The sequence below is a fragment of the Acinonyx jubatus genome, chromosome A1, assembly GCF_027475565.1.
Source record: "Acinonyx jubatus isolate Ajub_Pintada_27869175 chromosome A1, VMU_Ajub_asm_v1.0, whole genome shotgun sequence".
In the NCBI taxonomy this organism is placed as follows: Eukaryota; Metazoa; Chordata; class Mammalia; order Carnivora; family Felidae; genus Acinonyx; species Acinonyx jubatus.
Window position 1 is genome coordinate 72,121,597 of NC_069380.1, and position 14,620 is coordinate 72,136,216.

A 14,620-nucleotide genomic window follows, 5' to 3' on the forward strand; every position below is an offset into this window, starting at 1 on the left:
GTCTGATCCTGTTGTGTCCTGTCCACCCCTTCCTCCTCCTCCTCCCATTCCTAAACCCTTATTTGATTTATCTGTATCTTCATTGTTCCCTCCTAGTGTCCTCTACTTGTTTCCTTCCCACATCCAAAGAATCAAGCTGTTTGTCAAGTGATGCAAACTGACTCAGCATTGAAAGATTCCTCTTGACTGAGAATGTCATTGAATCAAAGGAAGAAGAGCGTAAACACAGAGTGCAAATACTAAGGATGTGATGACAGAGAATAAATGACTGTGTTTGGAGTTAAAGTGATTTCAGGGGTTATATGAGATAGTCGTTTTCAACCGTGGTGCAAAGTCACAGATAATTTCAACACAATCAATATCTAGACACTTAAAAGTCATGTCTACTCTTTTCTAAACTTCTCTGCTTAAAACTTATCTGCCTGTGGTAGAAGGTATTACCTACTCTCCTTTGCACCTGTGTCACATCTGGGTCTCTCACTTGTTAGTAGTAAAGGCATCTTACTATTGGGCAGCGCCCACAGGTAAAATAGATAGTGGGGCATCAAATAAGGGGACAGTTTGAAATATTGTCTGTGAAAGCGTCTTTAACCAAAGCCCAATAACATGTATGTCATGCACCTTTTTAAAAGCTACATTTTAAATAACATTTTTCTTTTTGTTCTGTAATTTGTAATCAAAGCTTAAGATGTATCCATATCATTTTGATCAACTTCCTAGTAATTAAAAGGTAACTTAATCCAAAAGAAAAATTTTAACACTCTTGTCCAGGAAAAGAATTTAAATATTAACACACATTTTTGTTATAGATCATAAATGATCAATAGGATTTTGCATTATAAATATAGATTTCATTAGAAAACTCAGTACAGAATGGAAATAAAGTTTCAAGAAAGAGTGATGTAAAATGACTGATTTTACATATGTTTTGGGGTGCCTGGCTGGCTCAGTCAGTAAAGGTGGCAACTAACTCTTGATCTCAGGTTCATGAGTTCAAGCTCCATTTTGGGTGAAGAGCTTATGTAAAAAAATACATTTGAGGGGCACCTGGGTGGCTCAGTCGGTTAAGCTTCCAACTTCGGCCCAGGTCATGATCTCGCGGGTTAAGCTTCCAACTTCGGCCCAGGTCATGATCTCGCGGTTCATGAGTTCAAGCCCCACCTCAGGCTCCGTGCTGACAGCTGGGAGCCTAAAGCCTGCATCAGATTCTGTATGTCCTTCTCTCTCTTCCCCTCCCCTGTTCATGCTCTGTTTGTCTCTCTCTCTCAAAAATAAATATTTTTTAAAATTAAGAAAATATATATATGTATATTTGAATATGTCTTTGAATATGCCCAGATAGTTTATAAACAGACACTGGTAAGTATCAAAGAGTAGCATTCAACTGGATATATTTAAATGGGTGATGTAAAAAGTTTCGTGAAAGAATGCCAAAATGTTAACATGTCAGATATTACATTCTTTTTTTTTTTAACTTTTTTAATGTTAATTTATCTTTGAGAGAGACAAAGACAGAGTGAGAGCAGGGAGGGGTAGAGAGAGAAGGAGACACAGACTCTGAGCTGTCAGCACAGGGCAGCTCCCAGCTCTGAGCTGTCAGCACAGAGCCCGACGTGGGCCTCGAACCCACGAACTGTGAAATCATGAGCTGAGCCAAAGTCAGACACTCAACTAACTGAGTCACCCAGGCACCCTAGATATTACATTCTTTATAATTCCTTAAGCTTATGACAAATTTCAAATGTTATCTTAAAACTGTACAAGATACATAATTTTTCTAAAACATTTTTATAGGACTCATAAGAAAAAAAAATTAAAGAACACTGGTACAGGAGGCTAATAAGTATGCTATCTCATAATGAACAGTTCATTCCCCATCCAGTCGTTGGGTGGTACAGTAGAGAACAATGTGATAGGAGAGAAAATACCGAGGACTGTGAGAACAGAAATCCAGCTTTCTCACTCTTTTTGTTACTTACTGCAGTCAACCTTTGCAGTCCAGCTTTGTTTGCTCATCTGTAAAATGACAGAACTAGACTATGGTTCATTTTAAACTGGGAGCTATTTCATTCTGTCACCAAATGCTCTACATTGGTTATATTCTTAGAGTTTGTCTTTCACTTTTCTTTCCTGTTAATTTGAAGTTCTTTTCTAGAGGTAGCATACACAGTTGAGAACAGGCAGGCAAGCGTTAACTATTCTCTTCTTCCTCACCACTAAAGAGAATACAGTTCTCTAAGACTTATGAAATGAATAAATGGTCAAATAATCATTAAAACAGTCACACAGCCATTGTAGTCATTTCTGGGAGTGCATGGAAGATTTTCTAAACCCTGTGGATTGGAAAACGACATACACAGGGCTGGCTTCCCTTCCCACCAGGCATTCTCAGCCTTGGGTCCATGATGGAATCCAAGGGGTTCAAAAACTTGCATAAGAAAAAGGGAAAAAAATACATCTTTATTTTCATGAGCCTCTTAAATCTGTTTTCTTCGGTTACACATGTAAGCAGTACGCAGAGTAGTTATTAGCAGTTACTGTTTGTTACTTTGTCACCAACACAAGTATACCGTGCTAGCTCTGTTATTTAATGTTTATTTATTTTGAAAGAGCAAGAGCATGAGCAGGGGAAGGGCAGAGAGAGGGAAGGAGAGAATCCCAAGCAAGTTCCACACGGTCAGTGCAGAGCCCCAGTGAGGCTCCATGTCACCAACGATGAGATGATGACCTGAGCCTAAATCAAGAGTGGGACGGTCGCTTAACCCACTGAGACACCCAGGCGCCCCGGTTTTAATACTTTTGATAACTATATTTCAACGTAATTTTCTTTGTAATCCTATATATTTCATTTTATGCGTTTGAAAACGTTGCTGAAAAGTCCCTAAACTTCACCAGATTGCCAAAAGAGTCTTTGGCACAAACTAAAAGTCTAAGATTACTCAGGCGTAAATAGACATAGATCATTAAAGAACCCGTAGTGCGGGCTGCAAGAAGCAATTGACAGCCACTGTGAACTTGAAAAAATGCAAATTGTTTCGATAATTGAGTGAACCTTAAAGAACAACCAGGAACTTCAATTTAAAGGGCCAAAAAGAATGTTGTTTAGAAATCTCGGAAGCCAAAGGTTAGCAATGATGATAGGAGCGGCCCGCTTCGGCCTCCTACGTTGTCACTGCCTAAGAGGCCGACTCAATGGCCAAAAACCCACTTCCTGTTGACAGAGAACTCGGGTCTAATCCACCCTGTTCCTCCCAGTCTGGGCCGCGATCAAAGGGGTACACAAACCCTACACCACAGAATCAAAAAACTGTCCTTCAAAAATGTATATCGGGGCAAATCGCCGATATCCTACGACTCCAGGGGGTTTAGCGTTCGAGAGTCGGCTCCCTTTCCTCGGGGCAGCTGGGACTCCTGCAGCAGCGGACCGAAAACTTTCGTCCACAACTTGAAGTTAGGGTTTCCGCTACTCCAGGCCGGCGGCTCATTTCCTTCCCTGTCCCTCGGAGAGGGTTTCTCCCGGGACTCACAGACCCTTCCCTCGGAGCGCAGCCCTCTCCTAAAAAAAAAAAAAAAAAAAAAAAAAAAAAAAAAAAATCCCAAGTGCAGGTCTCTTTAAGACCCCAAGTCTAAGAGCCGAAATCTCCAGCACCGGAGCCAGACTCCGCCTCCTTCTCTGCGGCCCGGGCAACACTCCGGCCCGGGTCCTGAGAGCGGCGCCGTTGGGTTACGTAGCGGCACGTGATTGGCCGCCTCCCCCTGGCGGGCCGGGATTGGCCGGCGCCCGGCCCCGCCCCTCGCCCCCGCCCAGGCCCGCGGCCGCCCGGTGTCCTCGCGCCGCTCGTCCACGCGCAGCCTGGCAGTTTGCCTCTTCCTCGTCCTGCAACCTGCGTCCATGGCCACCGCAGCGGCCGAGGAGCCCTTCCCCTTCCACGGCCTCCTGCCCAAGAAAGAGACCGGGGCCGCCTCCTTCCTCTGTCGCTACCCAGAGTATGACGGGCGGGGGGTGCTCATCGCCGTCCTGGACACGGGGGTGGACCCCGGGGCTCCTGGCATGCAGGTGCGGCAGCCGCGGAGGGCGCGGGGGCGCGGGCGGCCGGCTGGCCGGCGGGCTGGCGGGGGACGTGGAGGGGACGCAGCCTCGCAGCGCGGCAGGCCGAAGCCCGCTCTGCGGCCGAGCGGGAGCCGGCACCGGGAGGAGGCTTGGGGGCTCGGGCTGGGCCGTCAGCCCGGCCCAGACAAAAGCGGCGTGCCAGGCGCGGCCGGCCGGGGTGCCTGGGTCCGCCTTTCGCCCAGGAAGCCCTTTCCTGCCCAGGTGCTGCCAGGCCCGGGCCCCGGGGCCGCTTCCCGCCGCGCTGCCTTCCTCCGCAGGTCCCTAGTGTCTCGGGCACCGGCTCGTGCCTACTGTTTTTTAACGGGGATTTTACAATTTTTATTAGTTGTCGGGGGTGGGGGCGGGGAGGAAACAGAACAGTGGCGAACGACCTATCAGAACCTTTTTATTGCTGTCGTTCGGGGGATTTGGTTCTGGGGAGAATTGTTGGTCTTTAGCACCAAAGCCGGGTTTTGAGAAGATAACTCGGTCAACTTCCTCTGGTAGTTTCCTCTGGTAGTTTTATGTGTTCTATTTTTAAACCATCTTCTGCACTGTACTTGTTTAGGGTCATTGAAGCGCATGGCTTCGTCTTTGTTTTACATAAGAACCCAATTTAGTTTGTTTTTGGCCAACTCTTCAGGCTCTATTAAATTAGGCTTCTTTAATTTTTTTTATCTCCAAATATAAGACAACATACTTTAATTACGATTTTAAAAAATTGCTTAATTTTGCCAGAAGCACCTTTGAAATCTTTAAAGTACTGTACCAAAAGGTAATTTTTTTAAAAAAATGTGTCTCTTGATTAAAAGTATTCCGTCTAAAGTCTTTGAAGTTTGGCTTCTGTAGATTTCGCCTTAGCATTTAATGAAATACAGTCAAACAAAATATCACTGTTGAAGATCCATCTTTTAAAAATCTAATCTGGATGTAATCCTCTCCCTCTGGTCACCCCTTCATCTGTGTATCTTACTCTCCTTTCTTCACTATACTCTGAAGTTTAGTAATTCTCTCCCTCCCCCAAGTCCCCTCTGGCCTCTGGATCCTTTATTGTACTTTCCAATAATCGAGGAAGCATTTTGGAGGTTAAGATGTCGTGCTGGGGAGGGGGCGGGAAGGGGAACCAGTCTGACTGTACAGGATCCCTTTAGGAATCTTGCTTTCTCCTGTTAAGTCTTCAGCACTCTGGAGTACAACACACCTTGGGCTTTTGGGACCAGGAAGCTTTGGTGAATCAGAATAGGGAGTCATACTGTTCCCTCCTGGTAGCTCTAGTGATACAGTTTTTGCATTAATAACTCTGAAGCCTTGCAACAGTGACAGCTATCACCTCATTGAGGCTTGATTGCAGAGTGGTCATGGTTTCCATTCTGTCCTAGTGTATGTTTACTTTTTACAGGGATAAGTGGGAGGAGGACAGCTGGGGTAAGTGGTTCACTGGTTCTTTTGTCAGGATAATAAAAGGATCAGGAGAGTTTGGAGGAGTACTGTCTCAGTAAAAATGCTTTTGTAGAATTTCCCAGTCTGCTTATCGCTTTGTTCCGTTACTCTCTGTAAAGTAACAGCAGTTCTCAACACAGTGTTGCTGTGGACATTGATTGAGAAGATTAATTACATGTGACTTTTTCAAATGCTCAAGCAGAGTATTAAGTAAACACTGATTTTTTTTTTTTAAGCAAGTTTATTTAGGAGTTTAGGTTGGGATTTAAATCACCCACTGTGTGAAGTATAAATACACACTAGATATTGGCGTGTAATAACAAATGTTCAAGCAGTAAAATATTGAAATAAAATGAAAACGTGACTCTTGTCTTCCAACAACTTTAACTCTGAGATACTGACATAAATATGACCAGTTAAAGAAATTCAGTACAGTGGCTTGCACATGAGTGAATTTTCAAGGTTTTTTTCCCCTGCTTTTGCCAATTTATTTTGTAGATCTGTGTATACATCATTAAGATAAATGGATAGAAATAGGAAGGAAAGAAAAAAAGGAGTGGACATTTAGAATGCCAGGTGGGGTCTGCATGGAGGACCAGAGATACAAATAAACCCTTTGGAGATGGCAATGGGGTGTCATTCTTCAGTGACTGATTTGGGCCCAGTGGTCTTTTGTGACAGCTGTCTGGGCTTGTGAAAAGCAGAGGGTGGGGGACACCTGGATGCTTCAGTTGGTTAAGCGTCTGACTCTTGGTTTCAGCTCAGGTCACGATGTCACAGTTCGTGGGATCGAGCCCCCCATGGGACTCTGCGCTGACAGTGCAGAGCCTGCTTGGGATTCTCTCTCCCTCTCTGCCCCTCCCCTGCACATTCTCTCTCTCTCTCTGAAAATAAATAAACTTCAAAAAAAAAAAGTAGAGGGCAGACAGCATGAAAGGAGTAATAAGTGCATAAATGATTACATCTTTCCTCATCGAATATCCAGGCACCTGGCAGGTCCCCAAGGGTGAGTTAAAAGCCGTCCTCCTGCAGGCGTCACCAGGATTGATCAGGGGCCAGTGAGAGCTGGCTTTGAGGCCGAGATGGGACTTGCACTGACCTGGAAAGAATACACAGTGGCCAGTTGGTCTCCTGCCACCAGTCTTCTCTTGGCTCCACCCTTTACAATGCCAGATTATTTTCCTTAGAAAAAATAAGAAACTGCTACTGTAACACCCTTGTGTAGTACAAAACAAAGCACTTAATTTTGGCATTCTAGTTGCCTTTGCCTAAAAATTCCGGAATTTGAATTTTGTGTGGTGCTTCTCCGTGCAGCTTGACCTCCTTGTGGTGCTTTGCTTCTCACTGTTTGCCCTATGCTTCCATCCAGAACATTCCACCCTTTCCACTCACCCCCGTGTTTCAGGCCTTTCCTCAACACATGAGTTAATCTGCCCGCAAGCCTTCCACCCTCACCTGTAACTTGCTTAATCCTTTAAGACCCGCCTGGGTCTTGACCCTATTAGCTTTTGGGACCTCTACTGGCTGAATTAAGACCCCAGCATATATCTACACGTGTGTGCCCAGCATTGTGTTTGACCCGAGGCTTCAGGATGAATAAGGCCCATCCTTACCAACAGTTATTTGGGTGCTTTTTTTCTTTTTGCTTTCCTAGCAATGTGTTCATATCCCCCCTCCCCGCCCCCCTGTAGCGCTTAAAATGTTTCATTTTAGTATTTCTGTTTACGTAACCTTTTTTCCTGCATAAGTTAAAATTCTTTGACAGCATATGTCCAAATGCATTTTGTAGGAGACGTGCCTATCACATTATTTTTGTTGAATGAGAAAAAAAAAAAATGTGTGCACAGCGTGCATAATTTCCTCATGGAGAAAAAAATGGCTTGGGGAAGGTTACAAGTGGTCCTATAAAAATCTTTGTTTTTACATTTCCTGAAGTAATAAAGTAAATCATAGATACATAATTGGTTACAAATGTTGGATGCTATGCAGTTGGTTTTAATTTTTATTACCTTTCTCGCGGTTAGTCTTCCCTAATTCCCCCAAGCTGGGTTTTATATTCTTACATGCTTTCGTACACACTGTCCTTACCTTTTTTATTTATTGTCCTGTGTTGCAGTTATCTCTTTACTAATCTGTTTTCCAATTGGATTGTAAGCTTTCTGAAAGCGGAGCCTGTCTGATTCATTCATCATTACGTCCTCAGAATAAGTCATTTAATAGTACTTATGAAATATCTTCCCTTGCTTAAAAGAATATTTTCAAGTAAATGCTTCTATATTCACCTTGTTTTGTTCAGGATGATTTGCAACTCCCCTTTCCCGCTTTCTTCTGATCCTCGTGTTTAATGACGGGAGCTCCCAGCCCTCACCAGCTTCCTCACCATAATCAATTCAGTGGAGACACAAAGTGACTTTAGAGTCTTGACGTGGGGGAAACCTTTGGGCAATTTCTGTTTTGTTTGTCCAGCATAGCCCCCTAGGCCTTTCTCAGTCCCCCACCCCAGTGCACACGGCGTACTACCCTAGGTCTGCTCATAACATCCTCCTCCTCCCCCTGCAAAGATGAGGGAATTCATTCTGATGGTAGCAGTTCACTGTCCTACTTCTCCCAAAGCTCCATTGCAAAATCCTCAGCCGGTTTGCCTTTTTTAACACCTCTCCTCCCTAACCCCAAATTCCCTCTTGTGTCTTATTGTCTCCAGTGGTGTGGTTTCCTTTACCTAATGGAGAAAGAAGTACAGGGATAGAAAAGTGCATATGTAAGAAGTTGTAATGAAAGAGACAGACTAATAAGTAAAGCTGGTGGCAATAGTAGATGGTAAATAAGTCACCAAATCCCATTAGGTTTTCTTCCTTTGCTCACACACTGATAATGAGGTTTCTAATGAGAGGTATCTGTTGTCTGGCTTGTTAGCGATCTCTTGTGATTCTTGATCTCAAGTCACTGAAGTTGTTTGCTCGTTGAGAAGATAAAGATAGGTGATTGTGTTCCTAGTGCTATGGCTTAGCTTTCAAGTTACAGACTTATTTGGAATACATTTTGAAATTGATTATTTTCTTACGTGATTTAGCTAGTTTTAATTTTATAAGGGAGTATTTCCATTTTGTATTTTGGTTGATTTTCTTATATTTTCCTTCATTTATTTTATTTCCAAAGATGCTTAGCCAATCCCTTCAAAGCCAGTAGCGGATTTAATCAGTTAATTTTATCATGATCTTATCAGAATTTGGTTTGACTTCCAAAGTCATTTTTTTAAACTGATTTTGAGCCTCCTGAGTATATTATTTTGTTACTAGTATAGACAATTTCCAAGAAATAAGTATCCAGCTTAAAGTTTCCGTTAAAAAATTTTAAAAAGGCAGCTGTACCTGGGAGGCCTTTATGGCCCCAGGTGGTTCTATAGCAGTGTAGTTGGAAGAAGATGTGGGGCCCGCCAAGAACCTCTTTGCTTCTGCCTCATAAAGAAAAACTTGTGCCTTTGTTTCCTCTACGTGGTAACTTTCCCTCTCCTCCCTTGGTAACCCTTACCTACAGGGCTTTGAGGACACTACAGTGGGAGAAGTGCCTGGAAAGACACACAGAGGGACACTTAGCTTGATCTTAAAGAGTGTGAATGTGAATTCTCTGGGTGGAAAGGAGTTGGAAGACCTTGTGCTTCTCTGATGCTCTTGGCATTTTTTTTGCGTTCCCTTTTTTCTCCGCCCTCCTCCTTGAGGATAGGCAGGGGGTTGTCTTTTTTTTTTTTTTTTTTTAACATTTATTTATTTTTGAGACAGAGAGAGACAGAGCATGAGCAGGGGAGGGTCAGAGAGAGAGGGAGACACAGAATCCAAAACAGGCTCCAGGCTCTGAGCTGTCAGCCCAGAGCCCGATGCGGGGCTCGAACTCACGGACGGCGAGATCATGACCTGAGCCGAAGTTGGCCGCTTAACCGACTGAGCCACCCAGGCGCCCCGGGGGATTGTCTTTTTTCGGTCATTTTTGTGTCTCCATGCCTGACGATTCCCTGCTGGTAACTCAGTACCTCTGTCTTGAATGCTGCAGATTCCCTTTGCAAAGCAAGCCAAGAAGTGATTTTTCCAACAAAAGCAGTGTAGAAATACAGGACTGCTGTCACCTGTAGTAGTCTGCATGGCCCCAAAGAAAATTTGTGAACTGGCCAAGAAACCAGGCCTTAGAAAAATCAGTCTTAATGCTGAGCAGTTTGTGTCAGATCATTCAGTAATTAAATCTGTATTGAGCACCAACCAGGCACTGCTAGGTTTGGGAGAATTTGGTGAATAAAATAGACCTAGTCCTTGCCCTTAGGGAACTTACTTTCTAATAGTGGAAATAGATGAGGAATCAGCTAACTGTAGAATTACAAATTCTGTGAGGGAAACAAGGCCCAGTGAGGAGAGGAGTAAGGCTCAGGTTTAGGGTGGTGACTGCCCACAGAAGAGGTCATCACGGAGGCCTTCTGAAGAGGTGACATTTTAGTAGAAGGCCGAAAGATGAGATGGGGATTTCTATGGAACAGCTGAAGGGACAGATGGAGGATCCCAAGCGGAAGGACTGTGTGCACAGAGTTGTGGGGCAGGGAAAGGTTGGCACGTGGCAGGAACTGAGAGAAGGCCAGTGCGGTTACAGTGGTCCAGGGCCGCGGTGGAACGGGTCGCTCAGAGGCTTTTGTGCTGAGTGCGGGAGCTCCATGGCAGGGGGCCGCATGGGAGCTGGCGGCTGCCATTGCACAGCTTGTCCTCTTGCTTCTGGTGTGGGCCACGAACGCACCCTGGAGACCTGCACAGAGCATCACTGTCACGAAGGCAAGAGGTGGTGGTGGGAAGAGGGTTGGGATAGCCGTGGCGAAAATCCAGAGAAGATGGACTCGAACTGTATTTTAGAGGTGGAATGAAGATGACTTCCTGACAGATTTGATGTGGGCAGCAAACCAGAGAAAGGAATCCGAGAAGGACGTTGAACTCTCTGGTTTGAGCAACTGGGTATGTGCCGATTCCTGAGATGGCAGAGCCTGGAGGGAAGGAAGTTCGAATGTTAAGTTTGAACTTTGAACTTTGGACTTAACGAAGTTTGAGTGCCGGTGGGCATCCTGTAATGAAATGTCATTACATGTTTTCCCCTGAAGGTTTGTGCTTGTCGGGCCCAGAGCTTACCTTCTTCAGATCTTTTCTCAGATGTTACCTTCTCAGTGAGATCTTTCTTAACCAACCTAGTTACTGAAAACCCCACGCTACCTCCTCCTTCTCCTTAATTTTTCTCCATAATAATTATCACCATCTGGCGTTAGGTATCTGACATGTTAATTGAGTAGAACAGAAGATCTGTGAGACCAGGGACTTCTAGGTATTGATCATTACTGTGTGTGTGTCCCCAACACCTAAACGAGTGGCCTGTGGTAAATGCTTAGTAAGTATTTATTAACTGTGTAAAATCACTTGAAGGATTCTTTGTTTTTCATGAGTAATTTTTTTGTAAGTATCTCTCCAGCTTTTGGCTTAAAACAACTCAATTTTCTTTTTTAAAGAAAGAAATGAATGCAGATTTTTTAAATGAATGCAGATTTTATAGGGTATTTTATGTGTGTGTACATGTGTGCACACATATATGGGGGTTGGCATTGCTTTTTATAATGATTAAGAAATCTATAATTCATATTTCAATTATCCCTTCATTTTCAGGTCACAACTGATGGAAAACCAAAAATCATCGATATCATTGATACAACAGGAAGTGGTGATGTGAATACTGCTACAGTAGTAGAGCCCAAAGATGGTGAGATTATTGGTCTTTCAGGAAGAGTGCTCAAGGTTAGAGCTTTAATCTTTTAATTGAATTTTTCTTTCCTTTTTTTGTACTGTTGCCTCAAAGCATTTAGTGTTTTTAGCTTATGTTTACTGGTAGGTTACTAGTTACCTGTTGCTGTTTAACAGATTACCCCCAAAACTTCATGCTTTAAAACAACAAACATTTATCATCTCACAATTTCTGCTTGTCAGTAATCTGGGTTTGACTTAGCTGGGTGCCTCTTGTTTAAGATCTCTCCTGAGCTTGGCCAGGGCTGCAGTTTCATCTGAAGGCTCAGCCTGAGTGGGGAAGGGGAGTCTGTTGCAAGCTCACTCAAGTGGTTATTGGCAGGCTTAGGGTCCTCTCCACGGGGCTGCTATATGCCATGTAGCTGTCTTCCCCCTGGGTGAGTAGTCCAGGAGAGTACCCAAGATGGAGGCCATGGTCTTTTTACATATTAATCTTGGGATTCACATTCCATTGCTTCTGCCATTTTGTTTTCATTGGAAATGAGCCATGAAACCCAGCACACACTTAAAGGGGAAGGGAATTTTACGAGAGCATGAGGACCAGGGGTCATCTTAGAAGAAGTCATTTGTTTTGTTGTGTGACAGTGGGCTTAGAATTAGGATATATTTTTCACTGTGGTTGCCAAATTCTAAAAATTTTTAAGTTTTGGATAGAAAGATAGGAAAAGTGACCAGGTTATAGTTTGCCTTGTTTCCTGTTCCTTCTGAGAACTTGAACAGGAAATATTTAGGATTTAATCATTGTGGACTTAAGTGACTGGCTTTGTGTTAACTCTATGTGCTTGGTAGAAAGGTGAGCTAACATGAAAAATGATTAGATTGCTAACATAAAGCAATTCATGAGATGTTAGCTAATGAGCTTATAGATGTCAAGAATTTGATTGTGGTTTGGTATTTTAAACCAATAAGCAGAATTAGTTTGGAAAATGAATTTGTGCTTATTTATATGTTTAAAGAGCTGTATTTAACTCTGGCCATCTTTTACCGTCTCTCTGAATTATGTTTAGGCATCCTCTTCTGGATAAGGTTGTTGTGCTATGTAGTGAGTTAACACAAATTCAGCTGCTTAAAGCTACATACATTCCTGCATTTATTATTTTACTGTTTCCACGGGTCAGCACTGCTTTCTGTGGTTCTCTGGTCAGTGTCTCACAAGACTATACTCAGGTATTGGTTGGAACTGTGGTTTCATCTGAGGCTCAGGATCCTCTTCCAACTTCATTCTTCTTGTTGGAAGAATATATTTTTCTTGCAGCTGTTGAGCTCACCACAGTTTGCTTCTTCCAGGCCAGCAGGAGAATCTCTCTGACCATTGGGATGGCCCCTGTCTCTGTTTTAAGGAGCCTACCTGATTAGGTAGGCTCACCAGGGCAGTCTCCTTTTTTATTAAATCAGTCACCTGATTACAGACCTTAATTGTATCTGCACAATGCCTTCACCTTTGCTATATTACTTACCATAATACAGTCACAGGAGTGCTAGTCACAGGCCCTGCTTTTACCAAGGGGAGAGGACTATACAAGGGCATGGGTCTTCTTGAGAATCTGCTACCATAGGCACACAGCAGGCATTAACATCCAGGACTGAATTGTTTGTATGACCCCAAAAGTCATATGTTGAAGCCCTGACACCCAATTTGGTAGTATTTGGAGATGGTGTTAGGGGTAGATGAGCTCATGGGAGCGAGCCCCTCATGACAGGATTAGTCTGTTCTCTCTCTCTCTCTCTACCGTGTGAGAATACAGTGAGAAGGCTGTGCCTGCAAGTAAGGAAGAGTCTCCCCAGAACCTGACCATGCTGGCACTCTAATCCCATGCTCCCAGCCTTCAGAACTAAGAAAATAAATTTCTGGTGTTTGAGCTACCCAGTATTCTATGGTATTTTCTTATGGTGCCTGAGGTAAGACACCATCTGCCAAAAGAAAGAAAGAAAGGAGGGAGGGAGGGAGGGAGGGAAGGAAGGAAGGAAGATTGTAAACTAGAGGGAAAGGAATTTCTGCACATCTGCATTATACTGAGGTTTTGCCTGCCTTCCCCAAGTCTGTGTTGTTATTTAGACTATATTTCAGAGAAGACACATTGGGATTCCTGTGAGTTACATTCTTTGGGAAATTAGGGAATGCTTCTAGTAGGTTCCAAAGATTTAGAATCCTGTAAAGTTTTGTCCTCAATTGTTGTTGTTGTTGTTTTATAAGTTTATTTTATGAGAGAGAGAGCGAGAGAGAGAGAGCGAGCGAGCCGGGGAGGGGCAGAGAGAGAGAGAATCCCAAGCAGGCTCCGCACATTGTGGAGCCCGACATGGGGCTCAAACCCATGAACTGTGAGATCATGACCTGAGCTGAATTCAAGAGTTGGACGCTTGACCGACTGAGCCACCCAGGCACCCACTCAGTTGTTTATTTTAAATAACTGTAATAGCCCATGCTTTAAACCACATGGACTGATAATACCACTCGTGCTCAAAGGCAGAAGTGGATGTACCATGTATATGGTAGGAAATAAGATCAGAAAATCGACAGATTACTACTTAAATCTTTTCCCAACCTGATGACCTACTTCTTTAGCTCTACTGTTAAGTATTCTCTGCCCATCAATATAGCAGGAGGTTTTAACTTAATTTTTTTTGTATTCAATGTGTCTTCAGAATTTAAAAGGACAAATGCTTGTCCACAGCTTCTAACAGGAGAAGCCGAGTGCGGTGCCCTGCGTCTCCCCTTTCACCACTGATTCCCACTCTCCGAGAGGGAAGTCTTTGATGTTACATTTTCTTCAGGGTTTTAAGTAACATACCCTTCTTAATTCTTGAATTTTTATCTGTGGAATTAGCAGTGTGGAAGAAGAGAGTTCACTTTCCAGGTCGTTCGTGTCTGAGAAGTTTCCTGGTATTGTCTCTGGGGTTCTTCCTTCCACTGTTTTTGCTGTTCTTTTATCTGGAATCCTGTTAATTGGACATTGGACCTCTTGAGTTGATCTTCCAGTTTTCTTATGTTTTTCCACCCTCATTGCTTGTGTTTGTTTTTTTCCTTCCTGAGAGATTTCTGAGATTTCTTAGTATTCTTTGCTAACTCTCACATTGAATATTGTTAATTTTTGCCTATTATTTTTAAATGCAAGTCTGTTCATGTTCACTCAGAGTATATCTTCATGTCAGGTATACAACATTTTATGTGGGAATATTGTCTAAATTTTTTTTCTAGTTTCTTCATCCTCTCTTTACTCACCTTCCTCTTCCTCCCATTCTCCTTTCCCCTTTCTCTTCCTTTTTCTTCACCCCTCCT

At 43.4% G+C, this 14,620-nt stretch overlaps 1 protein-coding gene across 8 annotated transcripts in view; it reads left to right on the forward strand.

The window, feature by feature from the left end:
• The first annotated feature begins 3,799 nt into the window (after window positions 1–3,799).
• The window catches only part of TPP2 (tripeptidyl peptidase 2), a 67,500-nt gene continuing 56,679 nt past the window's right edge, over window positions 3,800–14,620 (forward strand). For 4 of the 8 annotated variants that reach the window (XM_027065188.2, XM_027065190.2, XM_027065193.2 and 1 more), the window contains exons 1-2: window positions 3,800–4,057; window positions 11,209–11,337. In XM_027065188.2, coding sequence (XP_026920989.1) covers window positions 3,893–4,057; window positions 11,209–11,337 — 294 coding nt within the window. In that variant the 5' untranslated portion in view covers window positions 3,800–3,892. The remainder of the gene's footprint in view (window positions 4,058–11,208; window positions 11,338–14,620) is intronic. The other 4 variants (XM_027065191.2, XM_027065189.2, XM_053217733.1 and 1 more) reach the window with 2 other exon arrangements.